The following is a 26,947-nucleotide window of genomic DNA, read 5'->3' on the forward strand; positions in this document are numbered from 1 at the left end:
ATTCTGCAGAGGGATGGTGGTGATGGTTGCACAACAATGAGAGAGGTACTTGAGATTTGACCTGTACAGTTAAATATGGTTAAGGTGGTAAATTTTGTGTATTTTACCACAATTTTTTAAATTTTAAAAATTATAAAAAAAAGAAAAATGTTTGTAGTAACATTGTAGCAATAATAACAAAAAAAAAAAGAACTCAATTATCCATAAACAAAGGGTAGTGTACTTACACAGTGGAATGTAATAGTGTAAATGAATAAACTACAGCTACATAAATGAATCTCAAAACCGTAATGTGGAAAAACAGATAAGAATATATAATATGATTCCATTTAGGCAAAGTTTTAAGAGTAAGCAAAACTGAATGATAGATTTCATAGGGATATGTATATATGTAGCAAAACTTAAAGGAAAGCAAGGGAATGAGTAACACCTAATTTATGATAATGGCTACCTCTGGGGAATGTGGAGAGTGATGCCATCAGGGACGGTCACATAGTGCCCATCAAAGGTGCTATACTTTTTTCTTACCTTGGGTGATAGATTCATGGGGTTTTCTTTTCTTTTTTTTTTTTTTTGAACTATATATTTATGTTTTATACTCTCTTCTGTACCTAAGTTGTGTTTCACAATAAGGAAATAAATTGCTAGTTTTAAATTTTTCTTTTCAGTGTTTTTGCAGCAATTTCTGTTATAGAGCATCTAAGTTTTTTGGAGCACAAATTCCTAAAACTCCAGTATGGATTCGAGAAGAAGAAAGGTAATTTAAATCATTATGTGTACATTTGTTCATGTGTTCTAAAAATTGCTTCTTTTTGAGATATGCAGAGAATAGGTCAAGTTTTCTTTGGAATGTTACCATTGTATCCATTTTAATTGTGGGGAAATGGTTATATTTTAAGTATAGCTATTAAGGATTTTACACTTAAAATCAGAAAATTAATGCATACAAATGTTATTTGTTTGTTGTTTCAGCTTTAATCACAAAACTGGAACTTTGCTTCCTCCTATACCAATTATTTCTTTTCATTCTATTAATAGTCCTTCAGTAAGAATGTTAAATTTTTTTGGAAGATACTGGATCTTGGGATCCAACGGAACTCATTTTGTCATTAGAAAACTGTGTACTATGGTTAAAAAGTTCAGGTTACTAATTCATTCAATCTTTATTAAAAATCAGTATAATATTTTATAATTTAAAGAATCCCAATTGAGAGTCATTTTTAGGAAAAAGCATTTAAGGACAGTCCTGGGATTTTGCCTCTTGGGATATATTTAAACATTTACAACATTTTAGTAGTTGCTGAATTTGAGAGGAAATGTATTATTGTGGGGCAAATGGAATAATAATATAAAAAAGGTAACAAAAATTATCGTTATATAATTAAACTATATTGTCTAGAAATTCCAAAAACTTAATGAGATAATGTCCCAAGTAATTCATGCTTGATAGAGACTATAACATAAGGCAGTGTTATTTGTGGTAAAATAGTTAGGATCTATGCTAAATAAAGTCAATGACAAGAATGTGATAAGATGCAAGTTCACTAAAGATTTTTACCTAAACAAAACAAAACAAAACTCTTAGTCTAATCAGATGTACACGGTAATATGACACTCCCGTAGGTTCCACTAGCATCAGTTGTACTGATGACAGTATCTTCATTGGCAGACACCTTTATCTGATGGTCCAATCCTCTGTGGTTTAGAATATGTAAAACATACCACTCTATGGCCTTTGTTACTTGAATAAAATATCATGAAGACTAAATTGTTCATCATTTCTCCACCAGCGTGACTTTCTTGTTTGGAGGATAAAAGATTGTAGCATTGTCCAAATTGACTGAGAAGCTGAGAGCAGCTATTAAACTCACTCTTTTTCTCTTAATATTTCTTTGACCAGAGCTGCCCATTACCTCCTTCGCCCTGTGTCAGCAGCATATTCCATTTCCCATGTTATCTTCTCTACTTCTTAAATTTAGTCCTCTCGTTTAGCCAATCCTCCGAACTGCTTCAACTGCTTCAAACTACGTTTCCTGTGATCTGTTTTCTTCAAATATAGTTATTGGTACTTCCTTTAGCTAATTTAAAACAGTTCTTTCCTCTAACCTTTTCCTAAAATCTTACTATTCTATGTTCAGAATGCCCACTTTTTCCCTAAAACGTGAAGCTCTGTCACTTTCTATTTGTGGTTCTTGAAATTCTACCTTATCTATATGCCCTTCCCTTCCTAACTAAAAAAGAAAGATGAAAATGGCCTTGGTTTCCCTGAACTAATCAATTTAATTTTCATTCAAAGTGTGTATGTCATATGTGCTTAGTACTAGGCTGGCTGCACACAGTATCAAGCCCAACCTGTAAGTTTAAATTTAAGTACCAATGGGATGGCAAAACAGATGCACGTGAGTAAAACAAATTTGTACTTATTCTAATGGGGACCTATAATGTAAGTTAGTGAGAATAAAACATTGCATAATGAGAAACTACAAGCACAGATGAGAAAATAAACTTGTAGGAATGGGTAAGAGTGTTGGAAGTAGATAATGAGAACATTAGCTCACTTGAAATAAAGGGTATCTTTGGAGAAAAAAATAGAAGATAATGATAGGTAACAAAGGACCATGTTAAATTTGGTATATCCTCAAGTACTGGGGAACCATCGGGTGTTTTTGAACAGAATTGAATCTGGCATTGGTCTACAAAATGAATTCAAGAAGAAGGGATCATAATTAAAGAGCTGAAAGGGTCCTTAGAGATCTTTTAATCCAACCTCTTTATCAAATTCAGAAAGAGTAAGTGTATTTTTTAAGCTAGTGATAGATTCCAAACCAGGCCTGGATTCATCATATTCCACTTGATTGGAAGTAACCAGTAAGTAATCTATAATATACAACAGTCACATTGTACATAGTGTGACTGTAGCGCTTATTTATGTTTAATACTTGTCATTATATAACCATATCAGTATCTTTTATATCTGGATGCATCAGTGTTACCTTAATTTCTAAATTCTTACAGGCAAAGATGTCAATTTATTTAATGAAGCCACTAGAGGTCACTGTGTTTTCACAGAGAATGTTTGACATTTTTAATGTGTGTTAATGATCAGAATTCTAGAATTCAGTATTCCTTTAAAAAGCTTGTCTAGCTATTGCAAATATAGCTCAACAGGAATGTGATATTTTAAAGAAAGCCTTTTCATATATGATAGGGGATATAACATTCAGAACCAATTTATTTTAAAGGGGAAAAATGGCTTAAATGGAGGCATTTAGTACGTAATGCAGAGATTTTTATTAGCTTAAAAGTGAGTCATCATAAAAATTACATCCCATTAGTCTTAACTGTAGTTATTTTATTAATATTGATTATTTTAGTATTAACTGTTAAATATTTAATAATTATTTAAAAATAAGAATATTAAAATCCACTGAAAGAATTAGATATTCTATTGCAATGACTTCCAAAATTTTTGACCACATAGTAAATATATTTTACATTATGATCGAACACATGCATGTAACTGAAATAAAAGCTTTAAGGAACCTTACTACATGAAAAGCCTTTGATATTTTGTACTGTTACTTTTTAAAAATGCTGGTAACCAGCCACTTAATTGGTTGGTGCTGATCTGCATTTTTCAGAGCACTGTTCTGTTGGATCTAGCTTAGGTGTTTTGTTGTTTTATTATATAGGAAAGTCTGTTATCAACACTAAGCCTCAGTTTCCTCATTTGTAAAGTAGAAAGTTACATTTAATCTTAGTTCCCTTTAGTTCTAATCTTTTACAGTTCTAAGTCACTGCTGTTACAGTAAAAGTTTTTACTTATAAAGGTGATTCCTAGATAAGGAAATTTTTTACTTATAAAAGTGATTAAAATTATCAGCATAAGACTAGGGAAATTTATACTCCCTTGTCCTTGTAGGGAATTCTGTCTCATTTAAGAATATAGAATAAAAGTTATTTAAATAATTTGAACTCTTCAGTTTGTAAAGATGAAGGCTGGTAAAAAATTGGATCAAAGTTTTAAAATTATGTAAGAAAACCAGGAATGCTTTATACTATGTCCAGTACTCCTTGAATTTGACATCTGTAGGAATACCATGATTTTACCAATTGAAATAGAATATTGAATTTGACACAGTTGGTGTTTCTTACATTATTGTGAAAGCAAATATAAACTTATTCACCAGATTCTAAAATACTAAAACCTGTAGTGTCTCTTAAAATATCTAAGATGTTGTTTTATTCCATAATAAGCTTACTGTCTCATTGGTTAAAAAAAGAAAATTGTATAAGTAGATTTAAGAAAGATTTAGACAAATTCATGAATTCTAGCTACATAATTCTGTTGCGGCTTTCAAGTCAGAAGGGGCCTTAGAGGTTTTCTAGGCCTTTGATTTTTATTAAGGTATGAAAAAAATATCTGGAGTATCTTTCTAATGTCATGGAGAGCAGCAGCACTTCTCACAAAATGTCTCCTATGCCCTGTCAAAGATTGACCTAGATGGCCTGGGTCATGACGCAGTATGATGCTTCTCATGTTATGAGTTAGAAATTTTTTACCCACTTGGTGGCCAGAAACAGACCACACAGTTTTGTTCCTCTGAGACAGTGTGCTCATTTAGATAGTCATATGGTTGCATTTTTAAATTCTGTTTGGTTGACTGTAGGTTCTGACAAATCTCTGAAGAAGGGGAGTTTGTTGAATTGTAACCTAAAAAATCAGGAGTTAAAACTAAGAAGGCAGGACAAATGTTGAGTAGCAAGTTATGATTTAAAAGATCAAATTGGGGTGAATGGTTAATGCTGACAGAGCTAAAAGCGCCATCATGTGGCTCAGAGTAGGGGATTTTCACACATACTTCTCGGCAATAAACATAGTGTAATCTCAGAGGGTGCGGAAGCCAAAAAACCTCTGCAGAACAACTTCTGTAACCTCTTCCTGAATAGCCACCTCTGTTGCTTGGTATACAGAATAAAAACTTTCTGAAACAGGTTTTAACATGTCTCAAATTGTATTTGAAAAATTCCCATTACAGGGGCAATTGGCTATAGCCTGCTGCTTCTGTTGGTTTCTATGTGGTACACATATTCTAAGAGATACACACATATACTACATACATACACACAGGGTTTTTTGGCATGGTGTTTCTACTTTTAGGTATACTTTGCTAAATTTACAATTATTCATCTAACTTATACTTTAATGAAAATAATACGAAAACATGAAAAACAAGCTTGATTGTATTCTTTAATATTATTACTTATTTTTGTTTTTTAAATTGAGCTTATCACAATTAAGTTGTGAATTATCTCCAGGGTACCATATACTTTGAAAGGAATGGAAGATACTTAGAGCAAAGAGAAATGATACTTTTAACAAAAACCTTTAAATTTCATCTAAAAAAGGATAGAAAAGAAAGAGCATACATAACTTGGTGCCTCATTCTGTCTAAAACAGCTCATAGAAAAAACAAACTGAAGTTTTATATTGAATTTTTTATCCAATACCTCATTAAATTTAAATTCAGTTTATTTTAGTGTCAGATACCATTCTCTATTTTATAAATTGGGAATCAGGGAGAGTATTAAGGTCACTCATAAAATATCTAGAAACAGCATTTAGTGTAGTTTTCTTTACCTGTAGTCAGAAAATGAAAGGAGAAGAAAATAGTAGCTTGTAAAGTATATGGAGTGTCTATGAGAGGGTGTAAGCAAAGGTAGTATCCTCACAAGTTTTTTTGGTTTTTTTCTGGCTTTAGTTAGAGGCAGCATGTTATAGAAAGAGCTTAGACTTTGAAAGACCTAAATTCAAATCCTAGATATACTACTTGTTGGCTGTATTGACTTTAGGAAGTCAATTAATCTCCAAAGCTTTTTCCTACACTATAAAACATTACGTAAATTATGAGAGGATTAAATGAAATATATAAAACCACCTAGCAGAAAGTGGGGAGATGAAAAAAGTTCTGGAGATGGGTGGTGGTAATAGTTGCAGAACAATGTGGATATACTTAATACCACTAAACTGTACACTTATAAATGGTTAAAATGGTAAATTTTATATATTTTATCACAATTTTAAAAATCCACCTTCCATATATTATACTCTAATTTATACTCTAATATATACTCACTTATTATACTCTAATTTTCCCCTTTCTTTCTTTAGAGATTGAATTTTCTTTTAATATTTTTCTCAAAAAATAACAAGTTACGTACCTGGAGATTTATAAAATTATCTTAAATTGTATGCATGATTTAGGTAGAATGTTTACATTTTGATTACCCCTTGATTCAACCTCATTCTCTTTTTTTTGGACCTCATTATTTGGAACTATTCTGCCTCTAAAATCTTGATGAAATAAGAGCTTTCTGTCTCTGACCACAACCTCTATCTCATCTACAGCTATTACTCCTAAGTGTGCTTTGTGACCTCATTTTGACCTGTCTCTACCGAGGCTCTATTCTTCTAGGTTGGCAGACCCTTGTTAAACTGGTTTCCTTGAGCTCAACAGTCAGCACGTATAGTGTTAACCATCTACCATGTCCACCTTTGCAAGGCATAGATGTAATGCCTAGGTTGCTGAACATTATTGAGTGAAGTTCTCAAATAAGACCATTAGCACTTTAGACTAGCTGTCTTATTTAATTCAGTCTTCACAACATGCTTGGGGAAGTATTAATTGCTACCCATTTTATTGATGGTGGAACTGAGGCTCAGGTTAGGTTTAGTGACTCACCCAAGAACACTTGGCTCATATACGAGTGTATAGATTTGGGATTTAGACCTAGACTTGGCACCAAATCTTGTTCTCTTTACATTCCTTTGGCCCTGTTCCAGTTCATTCTGTCTCCAACAAATGTGTGCTGGTGTTTTTTTTTCTTTGTTTCTTATTGTCTGATACATTCAGACCTTTTCTCCTCTCCTTAAACTTTGAACCCAACCCCCAACTCATAGTAGATAATTTAACCTACTGCTTAATTGAAATGATTTGAGGGCATCCAACAGAACCTCCTTCAACATTATTTTCTTCATATGCTCTCTCATTTCTCTGCCTCCTCGTTGCTGATTTAGTACCCTCTAACTGATTCCATTCTCCTCTCACAAAGGCTTTGCTTAATGATTTATTCCTATTTTCTTCCTCTTTCAAGGTCTTTCATACTGATTCTTTTCCTCTACTTTAAAAAGGAAAAAAAAAAATCCTGAAAAATATCGATTAAATTGAACAGTCCTATGGTAACTGGTGATGTTAGCAAGAGCCGTTTTAGTAGAGTAATGCCTACAGATTCCAGGAGGAAGAGGGTTGATGACTGAATAAGGAGATAAGGAAATGACAATGATGAGTGCAGACTATTTATTTATTTATTTTGAGTGCAAACTTTTTAAAAGAAGGCTTACAATGAAAGGGGTAGGGGCTGTATGATTGAAGGACGGAGTTTAATAGCATAGATTTGCTAAAAGGAAAGAAAAAAAGAGAGGTTTCTAGAATTAAAACACCAGAGTAAAATCTGTAGGATTAGCTTCAAATGCCCTTATGCACAAACTGTATCTAATATTTTATAGACCCAGCTGAGTCTGAAGCTATTCTTCATTGTCTCAGCAGGAAGTTTTTGTTCTCTAATTTCCTGTGGCAACTGATACGTCTCTCCTGGTACTTACCACATATTCTCTTGATTTATATGATGCAACAGTGTTACTGTTACGAGCCATGCTATTTGGGTTTGATTCCTGGCTTTACCACTTAGAAGCTGTGTGACTCCGCAAATTACTTATTTTAGGACTCAGTCTTTTTATCTGTAACGTGGGGTTGATAGTAGTAGCTACATCATTCTTATGAGGGTTAATATTTGTAAACCTATTAGAACACACATTTTCCTTCTACTAAATTGTAAGGTCTTTACAGATAGGAACCTGTTTGTATTACTTAACATACCTAGCACAGTCCATACATATAATAGTTCTTAATTTTATTTTTGAAGGAATTTGTTGAATGATGGAATATACTCTGCATTTGTAGGTTAACCATTTAGTGTAAGAATCCAATTGAGAATCACTGTCTACACATACTTTTTTCCCTACAGGGATACTCAGACCCCTTTTAGGACGAAATGCCAGACAGCGGCATGGTACAGAACCTTGATAATTTTAGGCAGGAAGACTTGGGTGGGGATGTGGGATAGAAAGAGTGAGAGAACTACAAGTGGAAGTGGGAGGAAGTAGTCAGCAGGCAATAAAACACTCTATTATAAACGTTAACATGTTATTTAGGCCAAAAAAATTCTTAATGGGATTTATAAATATCCCAGGAGCAGTCAGGGCTAATCACCACCCAAGTAGTGTCTGTTGTTTCCTTTGAGCAACACCAAACCATGGTAGCTTCTGTGACTAGAGTTTTAGTGAGTGGGGAGAGGTAAACAGAATAATTTGGATAATTGGGAAAGATAAGCCTCAATTAGTAGAGGGCCTAAGAAAGAAGGAAAAAATAGATTACATTTTTACTCCTAGGCAACTCACTGCCATTGTCTTATTTTGCCTTTTCCTTCTAAATTTTTTATTATCAGTCTTGGAGAATTTTTGAACTGCAGGGGAGTCTCTAGAGCTGGGATGGCAAATATTGGTTACATCCTGTATGCCTCCTAATGTGTGGTACTGAGGAGTTTAATGGGAAAGCATGCCTTGGTCAGTTAGCAGTGCCTCCCGTAGCTAAGGAGAGGATTGCCAAGAGAGTCTGTTCCCTGCAGTGCCTTTTACACTTGAGACTGAACAAAAGATGAATGGATTATCTCGGGAGTGATTATTTGATTGATGCTATGATGTTTATATATAAAAATACTTCTAACGGGCATTTGTGACTGGCAGCCTTTAAATGTCGTAACTCAAATGACTTCTGATTCTGTCTGTCCATTTAGCTTGACGTTTTTGTTTGTTTTTAATGTGACTGCAACATTTTTTTTTTTTTAATTTTATTGGGGAATATTGGGGAACAGTGTGTTTCTCCAGGGCCCATCAGCTCCAAGTTGTTGTCCTTCAATCTAGTTGTGGAGGGCGCAGCTCAGCTCCAAGTCCAGTTGCCATTTTCAATCTTTAGTTTCAGGGGGCGCAGCCCACCATCCCATGCGGGAATTGAACTGGCAACCTTGTTTGTTCAGAGCTCTTGCTCTAACCATCTGAGCCATGCGGCCGCCCTAGCTTGACTTTTTTCATCGAAGATTTTTATACTATCATGGCCTTTGTTGCAGCAGCCCTGTTTTGCCCTTTAAATGGGATTTATGCTCAGTGCCTTAGCTTCTCTTTAGTACATTTAGTTCCTTATGTTTACTTTTTTTCTATTAATTGACTTTTTAGAGCAATTTTAGGTTCACAGCAAAATGGAGAGAAAGGTACAGAGATTTCCCATATGCCTCCTACCCCCACATAAATCATAGCCTCCCCATTATCAGCACCCCACTAAAATGGTACATTTATTACATTTGATAAGCTTACATCGACATGTCATTATCGTCCAAAGTCCATGGTTTGCATTAGGGTTCAGTCTTGGTGTTGTACATTTTTTGGGTTTGGACAAATGTATAATGACTTGCATCCACCATTTACAATACCATGCAGAGTAGTTTTGTAGCCCTCAAAATCTTCTGTGCTCCACCTACTCATTTCCCACCTCCCTACACCTAATCTTTTTACTGTTTCCATAGTTTTACTTTTTCCAGAATGTCATATGGTTGGAATCCTACAGTATGTAGCCTTTCGGGTTGGCTTCTTAGTAATATGCATTTAAGTTTCCTCCATGTCCTTACATGGCTTGTTATCTCATTTCTTTTTAATACTGAATAATATTCTATTGTCGATGTACCACAGTTTATTCATTCACCTACTGAAGAACATTTTAGTTGCTTCCAAATTTTGGCAGTTGTGAATAAAGCTGCTATAAACATCCATCTGCAGGTTTTTGTGTAGACATAAGTTTTCAGCTCCTTTGGGTAAATACCAAGGAGCATGATTTCTGGATTGTAGGGTTTTGTGAGAACTGTCTTCCAAAATGGCTATACCATTTTGCATTTCCACCAGCAATGAATGAGAGTTCATCCTCACAAGCATTTGATGTCAGTGTTCTGGATTTGGTTATTCTAAGAGGTATGTAGTGGTATCTCATTTTTGTCTTAATTTGGATTTCTTTGATGGCATATCAGTTAGAGCATCTTTTCATATGCTTATTTGCCATCTGTATATCTTCTTTATATATATATATATATATATATATACATATATATATATCTTCATAGGTGAGGTATGTGTTAAGGTCTTTGGCCCATTTTTTAATTGAGTTGTTTGTTGTTTTATTGTTGCGTTTTAAGAGTTCTTTGATATTTGGATAGCAGTTCTTTATCAGATCTTTTGCAAATATTTTCTCCTCGTCTGTGACTTGTCTTTTTATTGCTAGTATCTTTTGCAGAACAGAACTTTTTAATTTTAATGAAGTCTAGCTATCATTGCATCCTTTCATGGATCATGTCTTTGGTGTCATATCTAAAAAGTCATCTAGGTTTTCTCCTGTTATCTTCTAGTAGTTTTATACTGTTGCATTTTACACTTAGGTCTGTGACCCATTTGGAGTTAATTTTTATAAAGGGTGTAAGGTGTGTGTCAGGATTCATTTTTTTACATGTGGATGTCCAGTTGTTCCAGCACCGTTTGTTGAAAAGACTCTTTTCTCCATTGTGTTGTCTTTGCTCCTTTGTGAAAGATCAGTTGATTATATTCATGTGTGTCTATTTCTGGGGCTCTGTATTCTATTCCAATTATCTATTCTTTCTCCGGTACCATACTGTCTTAGTTACTGTAGCTTTATGGTAAGTCTTGACGTCAGATAGCATCAGTTTTCCAGCTTTGTTCTACTCCTTCAATATTGTGTTAGCTATTCTGGGTCTTTGCCTCTCCATAAAAACTTTATAATCAACTTGTCAATATCCACAGAATAATTTAGTGGGATTATGATTGGATTGCATCGAATCTACAGATCCAGTTGAGAAGAACTGACATCTTGACAATATTGAGCCTTCCTATCAATGAACATGGAATATCACTCCATTTATTTTTCATTATATATTACTTTTATTTAATCAGTTTTGTAGTCTTTAGCAGGCACTTTTTCTGAATCACTTCAGAATGTTTTACATCGTTTTCCTGTCCTCTTGGATTCATTTACTATTGTTTCTTTTTATATTTGGGTTTCTAAGAGCTTTTCCTCCTCCTTTTTAATATCCGTATGCCCAGCCAATTGTGATTTCTGGTGTTGCATAGCAAAATACAGTTAACTTAAATCACCTGATCTACATAGTTCACATTCATACTACAATACAACTGCTTCCTCAGAAAATAGGGCAAAAAGTTTTATTAATCATATAAAGATGTACAAGAGAGCTATAGTGCATAATCTCTGCCCTCAAGGCTTGTAGTCTAGTTAAAAAAACAAAAATAAACATGAAAAATATGACATTAAGATAATAATTCTAGTATTGGGTCATAGAAGAATACATGATTAATATAAATTGATGACTTTGGAATTTAGAGAAGGGAGTGATTTATATTAGCAGGTTAGTCGGGGAAGACTTTATTGGGCTCATGGAATTTGAACTTAGTTCTGAAATATGAGTAAATTCTAAATAAGAGAGAGACATTAATCCAGATTTCTTGTGAGTGAGTTTCATGATACTTGGTCTCTTAATTTTTTTCTTAAAATCTTTATATGAACTATTTCCTTTTAATTATTTTTTATATCCAATGTAATTATAAACACTTGAAAGTGTTTGACATAACAGTTGCCTTCAGTTTTCTATTTCTGTGTTTTTGTCACAGGCATCCTAATTTTCTGCTGCTACAGGAAGGAAACAGGTATGGTTGAATCAGTATCACTTACCTCCTATATATTCATGTTAATAGAAACATTAAGAGTAAACCAAGTGATATGAGCCCTTGGACTTCCTGTGCTCATGCATTATGTAAGTGCCCATTCTAATCCACACAAAGAAATATTTGCCTTGTACAGCTTTTTCTTTTGTGATGGTAAGATGATGTGTTTGATCTGTATGATTTATTGTACAGCTGTTTCTACCAAGGAAGTCTAATTGAACCTGTTGAAATGACACAAACATAGCTTCTATCCGAGATATTGTGCTACTTTGTCAACTAGATTGTGCCAATTATATTTGTTGAAAGGTTTTTATACTCTTATTTTTTTTTATTTCAAAACAGTACTGTATCAATTATTTAATTATTTGAAAGAGTGTCTAAAGCATTAATAGAAATTCTAAGTTGTGTTTTTTTCCTAAACTCTCCTCGTGCTGTTGCGTGCCCAACTATAATCATGTCTCAAAACACATCCTTTTATATCCCAAAATAAATTTCCCTGGTTATTAGACACTACTTTAGTTACATAGACTGGAGCACAAGTGAGAGATATTTATTTATTGATGTATATCTGTAATTTATAATTTTCAAAGTTATATAATAAACATAATTACCTTTAAATTCCAAGAGAAAGTATGAAATACATGAAAGTTTAATTGTTCTAATTTTTTTGAAATTATACTTACAAGAGTCAAGTCCCATTACTATCTAGGCTAGATTCTAACTAAAAAATACCTAATACTGAATAAACTTGTCATCGTTTCTCCATTTCAATCCACAACCTTACTTTCAACTTTTTTTTTCTTCTTTTACACATCTCCTCCCGCAGTCTGCTTCTTTTTTTCTATTGCCGCATTATTTTATTTTAAAAAATCATTTTTAAAAATTTAATAGCCTTTTTGGCGGAGCATTTTTAGGTTTGCAGAAAAATTGTGTGAAAAGTACCGAGTTCCCACACACCCTGTCACTACCCTCTGCATATGGGCTTCTTGGCTCAGAATCCATCTCTCTTTTAAAGTTCTGATACGTGGATTTGCTTGATAGTAACTGCTCACCTATCCCTTTTTATCTCAAGTTTGTATAGACAAAGCTATTCTGCCTTCACTCTTTCATAATTCTTAATGTTTTTAAAACGTAATCTGAAAATTGAAGAACTCTAGTCAAAGGGGAAAACTGCTGTCTTTTATTGTTAGCATTATGTTGTAACTCTAGGTTTTCAAATACAAATATCTTTCATTGATAAACATTGATTTGCCAACTTTATTTTCTGCTGTGACTTTCTTGTATGTTTCATTCTGTGGAATTTTCTATATAACTATTACCCAAATTGGAAAATGTTTAAACATCTCTTATCTTTCAAAGCCTAAAGAGTTCCTATTATTTATACACACACACACACACACATACATATATGTATGTTTATATATATATATATATTTATATATGTTATATATAATAAACATTATATATATATGTTATTTATATATGTTTATATATATATAAATATATATATATATTTTGGAAACCACTAATGAAGTTTTCAAAAGAAAACCATTTTACCATTTTTAAAAAAGGATATGTAAAACAGGCACAGAGATGGAATAGGCCAAAATCAGAATAATTCAGTAGGATGGAATTATCAAGTGGTTTTTTTTTTCCTTTTTGTTGTATTCTTTTAACACTTTTTAAATAAGTGAGGAAAAAAGAGAAGGAAAGAAGAGAACTATATCAGATAAGTAAGATGTAGAGAAAATATGGAATTACAGCTTTCTGAAGTGTGTGTGTGTGTGTGTGTGTGTGTGTGTGTGTGTACATGCTTATATAAATATAAGCTTGTAAATAAGGCTAGGGAATAAAAATTTCCTTTGGAAATTTTTACCTTGGAAGGTATAAAGTATAAATACTTTGGGACATTCTGCTTTTCTGTTATAGTTATTTTCTTTCTTTCCTTCTACAGTGGCCATTCTGGCGAAGAAGTACAGTTATGCAGTGAGGCCTTTAAAACATCAGATATTGACAATCCTGGCGATTTTAAGAAACAGAATGAATCTAGTTCTTCTAGCACTCATAGTGATAGTAGCAGTGATAATGAACAAGACTTTGTTTCCTCCATTCTACCAGGAAACAGACCAAATGTAACGGGTGTAAGGCCACAGCTGCACAAAAAAAGCATAATGAAAAAGAAAGCTGGTCAAAAATCTAACTTCAAGCAAGAAGACAAAGAACAGACAGTACTAGAAGTCACTGAGCAGTTAGGCCATTGCAGATTAGATAATCAGGAGAAAGCTGCTGCTTGTGCACTTCCTTTACAGAAAGTAAATACTCAGATTTCTTCAAATAGTTTTTTGCGAGAAAATTTAGAGGCTTCAGAAATTTCTGAAAATAAATACCATAGTTCAGAGATAACTCTAGTAGGCATAAGTAAGAAAAGTGCCGAGCATTTTAAGAGGAAATTTGCCAAATCAAACCAAGTTTCTAGGTCATCTTCTAGTTCAGTGCAGGTGTGTCCTGAAGTTGCAAAGGCAAACTTACTTAAAGTTCTGAAGGAGACTTTGATTGAGTGGAAGACAGAAGAAACTTTGAGGTTTTTGTATGGTGAGAATTATGCGTCTGTGTGTCTGAAACTGTCTTCAGCCCCTCTGGTTAAAGAAGAAGAGCTTGATGAAGATGACATAAACTCTGACCCAGATAGTCATTCCCCTGCCTTGCAGGAATCTCAGGACAGCTTAGATGAGTCTTTGCCTTTTAGGTCCTCAGGTACAGCCACTAAACCACTGCCAAGTTATGAAAACTTGAAAAAAGAAACTGAAACATTAAACCTAAGGATCAGGGAGTTTTATAAAGGACGATATGTTTTAAATGAAGAAACTACCAAATCACAAGACTCAGAAGAGGTATGTTTTCATGATGAGTTTTCCATGCTTCTAACGTATGGAATACTCACTGTAGAAAATCTTGGAGCAGAAAGAAAAATACTGAAGAGAATTGTGAAATTTTTAAAAGGCTTCTTTAGTCAGTCTGTGTTTTGGTTTAAAATGCCCTCTCCAGTATTAGCATTACTATTTTTCCAGATAAGTTGAAGTTTGCCCCTGAAAATTTTCATAAATGTGGTACATTTTTCTCTAATGTAGAAATAGCCTAGAATTGTGGGACAAAGTTTTCTTTAAACCTAGTCCTGCATTTAATATGTAGAACCTCTAGAGAGACTTTTTTTTTTTTAATTGGTATGTATGCTTTCAGATTTCTATATGGGTTGTGCATCTTTTTATTTTATTTCCAATGGGACTGTATGCAGTGGAGTAAACTTACTAGTTGAATGGTAAAGTATTTGTTTGGACATTTGTCAAGCATGTCCATTTAAATGAAAATAATATAGTATAGAAGATTTATTAGGAAATGATGGACAGGAGAAAATGGAAAGAGCACTTTCAGGTAGATCTAGATTTGAATATCTTCCATGTCATTTACTAGCTGTAAGAAAAATTAGTTTCTTGAGTCTGGTTGCTCATCTGTAAATGGGACTGACTATCAATACTTCCCTTGCTCAGTTGTTACGAGTTTTAAAGAAACTATATACAAAGTGTTTATCACAGTGCCTGACATATAATTGGTACTCAGTCAAGAGGAGGTATTTGTAGAGACTAAATGTATGTCACTGAGAGTGAGGGAGATTTTTTAGTGTTTCTATTACACATTTTTGGTTGATGTGTAGTTTGGGAAATGAACTTCAATTGGCATGAAGAGGAGTAGGCGATAACTTTGTTTTTACCACAAAACTTTGTTACTAAAGATTTCTGAGTGAATGTAGTTCTAAATTTAATAACACATTTGGAGATGTAGAAAGAGGGTGAGATGGAAATGTAATAAAAATTTAGAAATTTCTTATGTTTCTACAGAATGTTACCTAGCCCAGTACTGTATTTGAAATCACTTCAATTGTATTAAGCATCCATAACTTTGTAGACAGCATCCGTAACTTTGATATTTAGCTTAGGGAAACATTGATCTCTGTCAGTCACCTGCATAAACCTACCTTAGCATATCACTTGTTTTATCATTTTTGCGCCTATAAGCAGTAAGAAGGAAAAATTAATCCCTGAAATTTAACTGTTCCTGTTGCATAACATTTTAAAACTTTTTCATTGAAGTATAACACAAATAGTAAGTATATACCTCATTGAATTACCACAAATGAACACCACCCAGGCCAAGAAATTTGAGTAAACCAGAGCCCCAGTATGTCTCCTCGTCATTACCACTTATTAGTAATTTCAAGGACTATTTTTTTAAATCTAGGCTCATAATCTTTGTCCTTTATGTAGAGAATTTAGTCCATTTATATTTAATGTCATAATTGATGTATTTGAGTTTAAATCTTCCATCTTGTTGCTTTCTGCATGCTCCACTTGTTCTGTGTTCCTCTTTCCTTTTTTGCTTCTTTGTATCAAATATTATTCCATTTTTTATCCTTTGTTATCTTGTTTGTATACATTCTTTTGCTGATTAAGTGGTTACTCTAAAGATTAAAACCTGAATCTGTGTCTTATTAAAATCTAATGTAAGTTAATACTTTTATTGCTTCCTTGACAATTAGAACTTTAGAATTTTAACTCCATTTACCCTCTCTTATGTGCTCTTATTGTGTATTGTTCTCTCTACGTTTTAATATTCTCTTACATTTTAATATTTGTGGTAATTCAATGAGGTATCTGTGTATGGAGTTCTTACTTTTAAATACTATATGTTTCAGTTGTAGGGTTTTCATTTGGTTCTTTTATATAGTTTCCAGTTCACTGCTGAAATTTGTGGTCTTATATTTTTCTTTGATTATATTCAACAGAGTTATTTTAAAGAAAGCTGATCACTTCATTATCTGAATTTCTTGGTAGTTGATTTTTACGGGCTGTTTCAGATTTTGATCATGTTGTCTTGTTTTCATATTGTTTTATTATGTGGCAAACATTGTATATTAAAAATTACAGAGATAACTTCAGACCTCGGGTGATGTTATCTTCCTCTCAAATGAATTTATGTTTGCTCCTGGCGGATGATTTGTAGCAATCCCAAATCACCTTAATCCAATCAGGTATTATGATAATTTGAAGTTGGATTTCACACCCTTAAGAGCCAGCCTGTTTCCTAATCATTCCTACTCCTAGAGTGTGATCCAAGTTATGGTCTCAACCTTGGGGAGGGTTGCTGGTGCCTCTCCCTTGTTGGCATGTCCCAAATTCTAATATTTCTTAGAAAAGCAGTGCTCAGGTTCTCAGTATCTATGTTACCTCGTTTGAAATTAGTCAGTGCCCTCTCTGGAATTACCTTCTCCAGAATCTAAGGCCATAATTCTTTACTACCTTGTTAGGTCTCTGATGCTTTCAAACATGTGGTGGGTTTTTTCCCAACTTTTTCAGTTCTCAACAAGAGGGGTGGTTTAAATTGTCTGCCATTTCTAGAAGTGGAATTCCCCATAATATATTTGTAGTATTTGCTAATTTTAGTCTTTTAATTTCCTACATTTACATATCATTTTGTAGTCTACAAAGTCCTTTTGTATACATGTTCTCATTTAATAAAGAAGGTATTCATATCCCTTTTATACAGATGAGAAAACACTCAAGAGAGCAGATGAGTCAAGCTAGTTCACATCAGCCTAATTACTGAACTGATACTCAAATTTAAATCTTCTAATTCTCAAGTCTAGTTTTTATCGTGCCATACCACAGGTGTAAACTTTTGTATTTTAATGTTAATTGTTCTTATCAAAGAAAGAATGTAAATTCATGATTTTGTTTTCTTTGTTTAAAACTGATTTCAGCATGATCCCACCTTTCCACTGATAGATTCAAGTTCTCAGAATCAGATTAGAAAACGCATCGTACTTGAAAAATTGAGTAAAATGTAAGTATGTAATTATCATTCCACTTTTATTTTTCATTAACTTTGTATTTGTGGGTTCATAATTTATAGTTACTCTGAGTTTTACACAGTTTGAAAAATTCTGTGAAAAGTTTACATGGAATTCTTTACTTGAAAAATTTAGATTTTTAAGATATCCTACCAAGGAAATATTGAAATTAAGTTTTGTGTACAAGACACAGAGGTACATAATAAAGAGGAAGGTTGAGATTATGGGAGTAGAAAACCAGACTACCTCACTTCCACTTAATAATCCAGTGAAGTCGGAAAAAATATCAAAGCTAGACCCATTTAAATACTGATTTGTGGTAAGTGTCACATCGGTTTCATATGTGAATTACACATCATAAAATTTTTAACGGTCTATTAACTCACTCTGTACATATTCATAGAACCATTTCACACTCAGCAACTTGAGTTTTTTGTTCAACTCAACTTTGCACTTTAGTTTTAAGCTTCCCGTGGTGGAAATTACAGTTCTTGTAATTAGTCCAGTCATAAATGACATTTGAAAATTGCAATCTTGGTTTCTTTTACTTTCAAAAGAAGCTTAAAAATCTTTTTTCCAGTGGTGTGTGAGCTGCTTTGAACTTTTCAACCTGCATTTCTTTCTTTAGCAGAAAACATGGAAAAGTGTTTTTAGTCATTGTTTAAGGTGTTGTTCATATGGAGAGGCCTTCGTTTTGTAGTACTTCAAAAATAAGAAAAACATTTTTTGGAAGCCATAATATTTTGAGCAGCTTACTTACTCCTCTTAAGTTTTACATTTTAAATAAATCTTTAAATTAATATTTATTGGGTGCCTGTTATGTATTACGCTCTTCATATATAGTAAATCTACTATTGGTTTTACCTTTTATACATACATTCCTCATATTTGTACATTTGTTTTTGTTAAATATTACGTTAGAAAACAGTCACCATCTGTATGATTCATAGGACAGGAAGATATCAATCCTTGACTTTAATTACCTAGGTTTTGAAAGTGGGGGTAATATGTAATCAGCAGATAGGGATTTACCTGAAAATAGTTTCCTAGAATTTTTAGCTAATAAAAGTACCCAATTTTAAATTTAAGACCACATAGACATGTCATTGAAGGAATTCTGTTCCTTCTGGGTTTTGGCTGTAACAGAAGATACCAAAAGGACCCCGGCTAGAAATTATTGATATTAACGGAAGAACTGAATTTGAGAAGTGGAATAACTTAAAAAGAAGCAGAAAGAACACTGAAGACAAAATCATTATGGTGACATAGGGGTTTTTTTAGTTGGTTGGTTGTTTATGAAAGCCATTGAGTTTTTCTCATAAAAGTTAAAGCAGTTTGGTTTCTGATTGGAACAAACCAATTGTAAAAGGACATTTTGTAGATAGTTGAAGAAAATTAAATGTGTACGGGGTATGAGATATTAAGGAATTATTGTTAATTTGGTTAGGTATGATAATTTTATTGTGGTTATGTAAGAAAATGCCCTTGTATTTAGAGATCCCTAAGGAAATATTTAGGGGTAAGTGACATAATGTCAGGGATTTATTTGAAAATATTACTTCAAAAAAAAAAGGAAGGAAGAAAAAAATGAAGCATATAAGAAAATATAGGGAGGTTGAATCTGAGAATAGATGTATGAGATTATTGCTATTCTCTATTTTGGAACATGTTTGAAACTTTCATAAGTTTTAAAAAAGAAAAGCAATACGTGATTATTGCAGAAGATTTAGGCAATACAAAATGGTATAAAGAAGGAAGTGAAAATCACCTGTAATCCCACAACTCAACAATAACTACAATTAATATTTTGATGTTTATCCTTGATCTATATGTGATATATGTGGTGTATATGTATTCATTCCCTTTGGTTTCCTCTGGAAGGAGTGAAACGTATTTGTATGTACTATGTATTATATACAATAGCATTATATAATATGTTTTTATAAAAATGGGATAATACTACATGTGCATTTTTCACTTAACATGAATATCTTTCCACATTAAAAAAATATATTCACATTATCATTTTAAAAGTTCTATTACGTTCCATTGTATGGGTATATCATAATTTATTTAACCAACCCCCTACTGATGAATATTCGTTTCCATTTTTTCACTACTAAAAACATTCTTGCAACAAGCATCTTTTTTATGTTTATCTGATGATTTCTATAGGGTAAAGTTTTCATAGTAAAACTATTAGATCAAAGAGTATACACATTCAGAATGTTAATATAATTGTCAACTTGTTCTCTAGAAATGAACCAAAATTTTTACTCCCACCCTAAGCATTTAATAAGGAGAAATATGCCACACTCCCCAATTTGATCATTTGGAGGCAGCTCCTCTGGTCTTGTGTTCTTTCCATTTGGTCTAATATTTGAAATTAAAGAGGTAGGAAAAACTAGAGATAAGAATATAGATAGCAGCAAAATAATATTTTTATATTTCAGTGCCTTTGTAACAGACTACACAGTAGAGTGTGTGGTTATTATGTAATATTTCTTTATGACTTCTCACCAGTCAATAACCTAGCTTAACTGTCTCCATCTAAGTGCCATTATTACCTATGGAAAATCCAGACTTAGGCAAGACCAAAAAATGTATCTGCATAATTAAATTATATTTTAAAAGATATAATTTTTAATTTTCAGATTGCCTGGACTTTTGGGGCCTCTTCAGATTACATTAGGAGATATTTACACACAACTTAAAAATCTTGTCCGAACTTTCAGGTTGGTGTTAATATTATGATTTTCTTTCCCGGTTATTTTGGCTTTAATGTGATTGCCTTGAAGAATCCATAGGTAGACTATAGCATGAAGAAAGTGACTTACTTTCAGTGTCGATCTAAATGCCGTGTTCTATTTTCTCCCCCACTAAACATTACTTCTGTCTTTTGTTAAATGCAATCCCTTGTTTATTCAAACATTGATGTATTTTAGCTTTGGGTAGTTTATTTAAAGAATAGCCTAAAACCAAGAAGGGAAATGATATTGAGACATGAAGGTAGTCAGCCAGGAGCATCTTGGATCTTAGTGAATTAGTTACTCTGTATCAGATGACCAGCACTGGGCCAGGCACCATGGGCAATACAGAAGAAGCAGTATGCCCACCGTTGAGGAAGAATTCTCCTATGAGAAAAGAAGGTGAACACAGTGAACAGTATAAAACAGTGGGTAATTTAATATTGAAGTATGTGGAACAGATTTGAAATGAAAAGTACAAAGAATGGAAGAATAAAGAATATCGGTTGGAGTAGTTGGGATTTTTCTAAAACTATCAAGGTAAAAATATTCAACCAGGCAAATTCAACCAGGTAAATTCTCTACCAAGAAGCATAGGAATAGGCCTCTAAATACTTATTAAGAGAGAGGTGTACCAAATATTAATATTTGCCTATGGCTAAAGCCAGATAGCGCCAACACAGACTAAACTTCTAGGGTAGCAGAATAATTTCATCCACAAAATTATCATTATGGTTTTGTTGCCAAGAGTAGTAGTAAGATGTTTAAAAGTTTAAAATTACAGTACAGGAACAATTTCTTGGCACTGTCAGCTGTTAGATTTCTCTTGCAGTCACTGCGCTGTATATTGGTAATACCAAATAGACATTAACTTTCAACCAGCGCATTTAAAAACATCACTAACCTTTTTTGTGTGTGTCACAGAGTAGTTGAGGAAAACATTTTTCACTAAGTTATTTACTAGAAGGAACTAGGATTCGTAGTTTAAGCAAATCTCAAAAATTCTTCATCCTCAGATTCTGAAAAGAATCACGTATAACCCTTTATGTTTAAATATTTAGCCTTCATAGACTCGAGACTATAGGAGTTGTCTTAAGACCGTCTTGTACAGTCTTTGTTGTGAAGTTTGACTAAACAAAATATGTTTGGGGTACCTCAGATTTCTCTAATAGTTTTGTCTTAACATTTTTTATTATTTTAATAAGAGATTATATTTGGATTATTGCACATCTGTTGTTTACATAATTTAGATATTTTTTCAATTCATGATATTTTTGAGGTGACATTGTTTTTAATTCATCATCACAAGATGCGAAGAATTCCCCAATAGTTTTTCCTTGAAAGACTTACAATTTAAATGGAATTAACTAAAATGTAAATACAGCTCTCAAAGTTTATTTTCTTTAATGTTATAAATGCTAATACATAATACACTTCTGCAAAGATTGAACTATGAAATTAATCATTATTCTTACATTATTTGAATTTTTATAAACATTTTTGTCTAAGATAATGTTCTTGAGAAAGTAATCTATTTAATAAATTCAATAGTATTAACTTGTCAGTCTTTTTCTAAATAATTGGAAATTATTATTTACTAAATTTTATGTATTTTATACATAAAATTAAGTTTTCACAAACATAATTACTGTAGCATATTATTATTCTAATGACTGATAAAATAAACACATAAAGACATTTTCACTTCATCTAGAATGTTTATATTTGGAAGTACACGTTCAGGTAATAACAGTAAATCTGAATGACATGATTGTTCTAATTACTAAGATTGTTACACTCATTAGATATCATGGAAGCTATGCAATCACAAGATCATTGATCACATACAAGTTTAAGAATGCCAGAAGTGATGCTCAGATTGGCGTACGCCTTTGGAAGACTGCCTAAATGCTTTGCCAGAAAGAGAGTTTGGGCCAATTACCAAGACCAAAGTTGAATTCTGCATTCCTATTAGTGATGAAGAGAGAGACACTTGATTTTTTTTTCAGGTGTTCTCTCTTATACCAATCACAGAATCATGCATCCAAAAGAAAAAAAAAGTATTTTTCAACTGTCTACATTGATGAAACAGTTTGAATAGATATATATAATGTGGAAGCACTGAAGTTTAGGGTTTGTTAAGGAGTTTTCAGGAAGTGAATATTGTATTAACAAAAAGGTTAGCTGTGAGAAGATGAAGACTAGGTGCTGCCCTGTTTCTCTGATTTTTAAAGAACTTCCCATACAGTTGCAGATAGTGTTCCTTTAATCATTCTGAGGAAACTGGTAAAGTTACTGAAGACATACCAGAAGAGAGATTAAAATAAGACCTTTAATCCTGAACTACAAATACGAATTTTGTACTTCATTTTTTATTCCACTCATTTAGAATAGATTAGCAATTTAATTTATTTTGATTCTATTTTCTATAGATATAATTGGATATCTTTTATTTTTTTAAAACTATTCTGAGGTTCTCAGAACTTACTATTGGAAAGAAATGTTAGGCTACAACTAACTGTATGATTGCTCCATTATTACTTTTGTATGCCCTAGGAATTTAGGTATTCCAGGTTGGAAACCACTGACTAGGCTGGTTTTTTGTTTGGTTGGTTGGTTGGTTTTTTGGCTAATAATGTTTGGTCCATGTCAGTACATACAGTCATTACAATACTCACTGTGTTCCAGGTTGTATTTGGCACTTTACACGTGTTATCTCATTTAGTATCCAAAATAATGGGATTATCCTTATTTTACAGATGAGGGATTAAGTAATCTCTCAAATCACACAACTATTATAGTAGTTGGGTTTAGACCCTAAGTATAAGTCAAGAGTATAGATCTTAAATGTTCTCACCATAAAAAAGAAAAAAGAAAATCATAACTATGTAACATGATGGATATGTTAATTAACTTGACTGTAGTGATCATTTCACAAAATATACGTATATCAAAATATCAAGGCGTACACCTTAAATATATGTAGTTACTGTGTCAGTTATACCTCAGTAAACCTGAAAAAAATCTACCATTTGTTGTCTCAGTAGTCATTAGTATCAAAGATGTAAAAAAAAATAAGTCATTTTAGTTATCAACCTCTTTAGACCCCAACTAAGAACTCTACTTAAGAGGATTCTCTTACCTATGAAACTGAAAGCTTCTGTGATACCTAAGGAAGCCCAAAAAAGAGGCAGTGTTCGTCAGTCCTGTAAGAGGGAGCTAACAGATTACAGATACAAGAAGACTTTCAAATATCATTTTCCTTTTATATTTATAAACTATTATTTTATCACCTTTTTCTATCATTCCTATTGTGTAAGACCTTTCCAGTTAACTTTCTGCCTTATTTACATTCTGCCTTGTTTACATGAAAGTAAAATAAAGCCTAGATGAAACCATATGATGCCTGGGATTTGCTTCAAAATTATTCAGGTTAGGGTGATATTGAATATGGATTGTATAGCTAAAGCATGATTGGCCAGGAGTTGATAATTGTCAAAGTTCTGCTGAGTACCTGGGAGTATATTCTATATTCTCTCTTTTATATATGTTTTAAAGTTAATAAAAAGTTTGAGTCGTACTCGCTTCGGCAGCACATATACTAAAAAAGTTTGAGGAAAGTAAACTCCAAAATTATGCATTATTGTGGTGTAGGGGATGTCATAAAAACCATGATGTTAATTTATTTTTGAAATCCTTACTCTTCAGTACCTGCAGGTCAAAGTCTATATAGCTTTAATAAAATTTGCTTAAGTTGGCTTTGCTGCTTTTTAGAAAAATACCGATTATGTAAAGTACAGAATGACCTCTGGTAAGATAACTCATTTGGGTCTTCAGATCCTAGCAGGACAACTTCGATAAGCATGTGACTGTAGGCTAGGGCTTCTAAGTAAGCATGAAAAAATGCCATATTGAGGACAGTGACTAGTGTTGAGAGATCTTTTCAGTCAACACTGGCAGTGGAAAAGAGTTGACATAAATAATCATGTCTTTCTCTTTGAAATAATAATCAATATTCGGAACTTGTAGAACAGTGATTCTCAAGCCAGTCTTGCATCAGAATTACCTGGGGAGCTTTTAAGAACTACAGATGCCTGGCTCCACCCCAGAGATTGAGTTTCATTTGGTTAGGGTTGGGCCCAGACATTAATATTTTTTAAAAGCCCCCCAGGTGATTCTTATGTGCAGCCAGAGTTAAAAGCCTGTTAGAACTTAAACATAAAGTAGCTTTTCAGCTCTTTGAAGAATCTTTCCCCAATGAATAGAGCTGTCCTTTCCACTGAATTGCATCACAGTCATTTATCCGGAATGTTACGTTGATTTACCTGTCATAGTAGTTCCATCAGAAGTTGCTTGGTAATGATTTTACTGTCCTCAGTGTTGAATCAAGATACTTTTCGAAATCTGATTTGAATTAAAATTATATTTTGACACAAAAGTCCTTTTTAAATTTTATCAGTGATGAATCACAAGGCATTTTTTTCTGTATTTCATTTCTAATTGTATTTTGAAACTGTACTTTTTAAATGCTTTCTATCAAATATTTCTATTTTCATTTTTGAATTACCACTCAAGACAATAGTAAATATATTCATTTAGCATCTGTGCTTGAAATTATTTTGACTCAGCAAAAGGAAAAATATGAGATCAAGTACAGTTTTGCTAGTCTATCACTAGAAGTACTTTGAATTGAAAGCAAAGATTTTGTTGTTTTCCCCAGTGCCTGAAATAGTATAGCTAAAGCAGGCACATAATACATTTATGCTGAATGAGTCAATGAATTCATGAAATCTTAAGTTTGTCTTAACTTTGGAGGATTTGACTAAAATAGAAAAAGAAATTCTACTTAACCATATTTGCCATTTTTTTTCCTTACATGCTTATCATCCTTTAATTTTTTTTGGTTATGTGCTAGATATTGTTTTAGTTGCTATAGACAAAGTGAACGAAACAGAATTCCTTTCAGGGAACTATTCTCATAGAGACAATATGTAAGTTTTAAAATATAGTATATGTATTATTATTATTATGTGGTGATATGCCCTTTCCCGTTTTCCAGTTCATTCTCCTCCTTTTCTCCCCATAAGCAAGGAAAGGGGATGGTACTGAGGAGGGAGAAAGTTGTAATTTTAAATAGGCTGGTCAGGGAAGACCTCACTGAGAAGATGCCATGTATATAAAGATCTAAAAGTTGGTGAGGGAGCCAACCATGCTGCTCTCTGTGAAAATAGACAGGGAACAGCAGGTATAAAGGCTCTGGAGTCAGAGTAGGCCTGATGAAGTCACAGAACATTAAGATGTTGGTGAGGCTGGAGAAATGAGCAGAGGCAAAGGTACAAAGATGCATGGTCAGAGAAGTATAGGGCAGGGAGTGGGTATGGTGCAGATTATATAGGCCTTGTAGCCGTGGTCCTTCTTTGACTTTTGCACTAAGATGGAGAGGAATTGGTGGATTCTGAACAGAGGAATGACATAATCTGACATACATTTTTAACAGCATCACTCTGGCTGATGACTTGGGAATTTTAATAGATGGGCAGAGGCAGGAAGAACATTTAGGATGCTGTTTTGGTAATCTAGGCAAGAAATGTGGACCAAGGTAAAAGCAGTGGAGGTAATGAGAAGAAATCAGATTTTCTTTTGAAGATAGAAACATCAAGATTTGAGGACTGGTTGGACATGCGACAGGTAGACAGTCAAGGTTAACTGCAGATTTTTGGCCTGAGCAACTGGATTCTGGAAAGAAGTGGATAGCCATTTAACTGAGATGGAGCTGTCTGCAGGAGGACCCGTTTGTGATGGGGACGATGAGGCGCTCAATTTTCACTCGACTAAGTTTTGGGATGCCTGTTACTCATTCAAGTGGATATGTCAGGTAAACCATTAGATATAGAAGTCTGGAATTTATGGAAGAAGTCCAGGCTAGAGAGAATACATTTGAGAGTTGTCAACACATAGTTATCTATATTTAAAGCTATGAGATTGGATGACATCACGAGTGAATGAACATGTGTAGAGGAAGTGAGAGACTGAAGGGCAAAGGCTCTGGGGCAATCCAAAATAAAAATGTCCGAGAAGGCATGCCAGTGAAAGGGTGAGAAATCAGGCAAGTGGCAACCAGGTGAAAGAAGTTTTCTGAGGAGAAGGGATCAACTGTGTGTGTCAAATGCTGCTGATAGCTTAAGATGAGGACTGAGAAATTTCTGTTGAATTAGGCAACACAGATATGTTTTGTACTTTTAATCCTCACAAGAACTCTGTAAGGTAGGTAGTAAGTACTGTTGTTCCTGTTTTACTAAGTTAAAACACACACACACACACAAAACAGTTTTATAGCCATTGAATATGTCCAAAGTAAAACTCTAAAGTGACAGATCTGAATACTGA

The 26,947-nt window shown here is 33.3% G+C and overlaps 1 protein-coding gene across 2 annotated transcripts in view; it reads left to right on the forward strand.

Moving 5' to 3' along the window:
* RPAP2 (RNA polymerase II associated protein 2) overlaps positions 1–26,947 on the forward strand; it is a 71,820-nt gene that overhangs the window by 8,654 nt on the left and 36,219 nt on the right. For both annotated transcript variants that reach the window (XM_033114105.1, XM_033114104.1), the window contains exons 6-10: positions 669–757; positions 11,858–11,893; positions 13,866–14,802; positions 17,724–17,806; positions 20,468–20,548. In XM_033114105.1, coding sequence (XP_032969996.1) covers positions 669–757; positions 11,858–11,893; positions 13,866–14,802; positions 17,724–17,806; positions 20,468–20,548 — 1,226 coding nt within the window. The remainder of the gene's footprint in view (positions 1–668; positions 758–11,857; positions 11,894–13,865; positions 14,803–17,723; positions 17,807–20,467; positions 20,549–26,947) is intronic.

This window comes from Rhinolophus ferrumequinum, chromosome 9 (assembly GCF_004115265.2).
Source record: "Rhinolophus ferrumequinum isolate MPI-CBG mRhiFer1 chromosome 9, mRhiFer1_v1.p, whole genome shotgun sequence".
Classification (NCBI taxonomy): Eukaryota; Metazoa; Chordata; class Mammalia; order Chiroptera; family Rhinolophidae; genus Rhinolophus; species Rhinolophus ferrumequinum.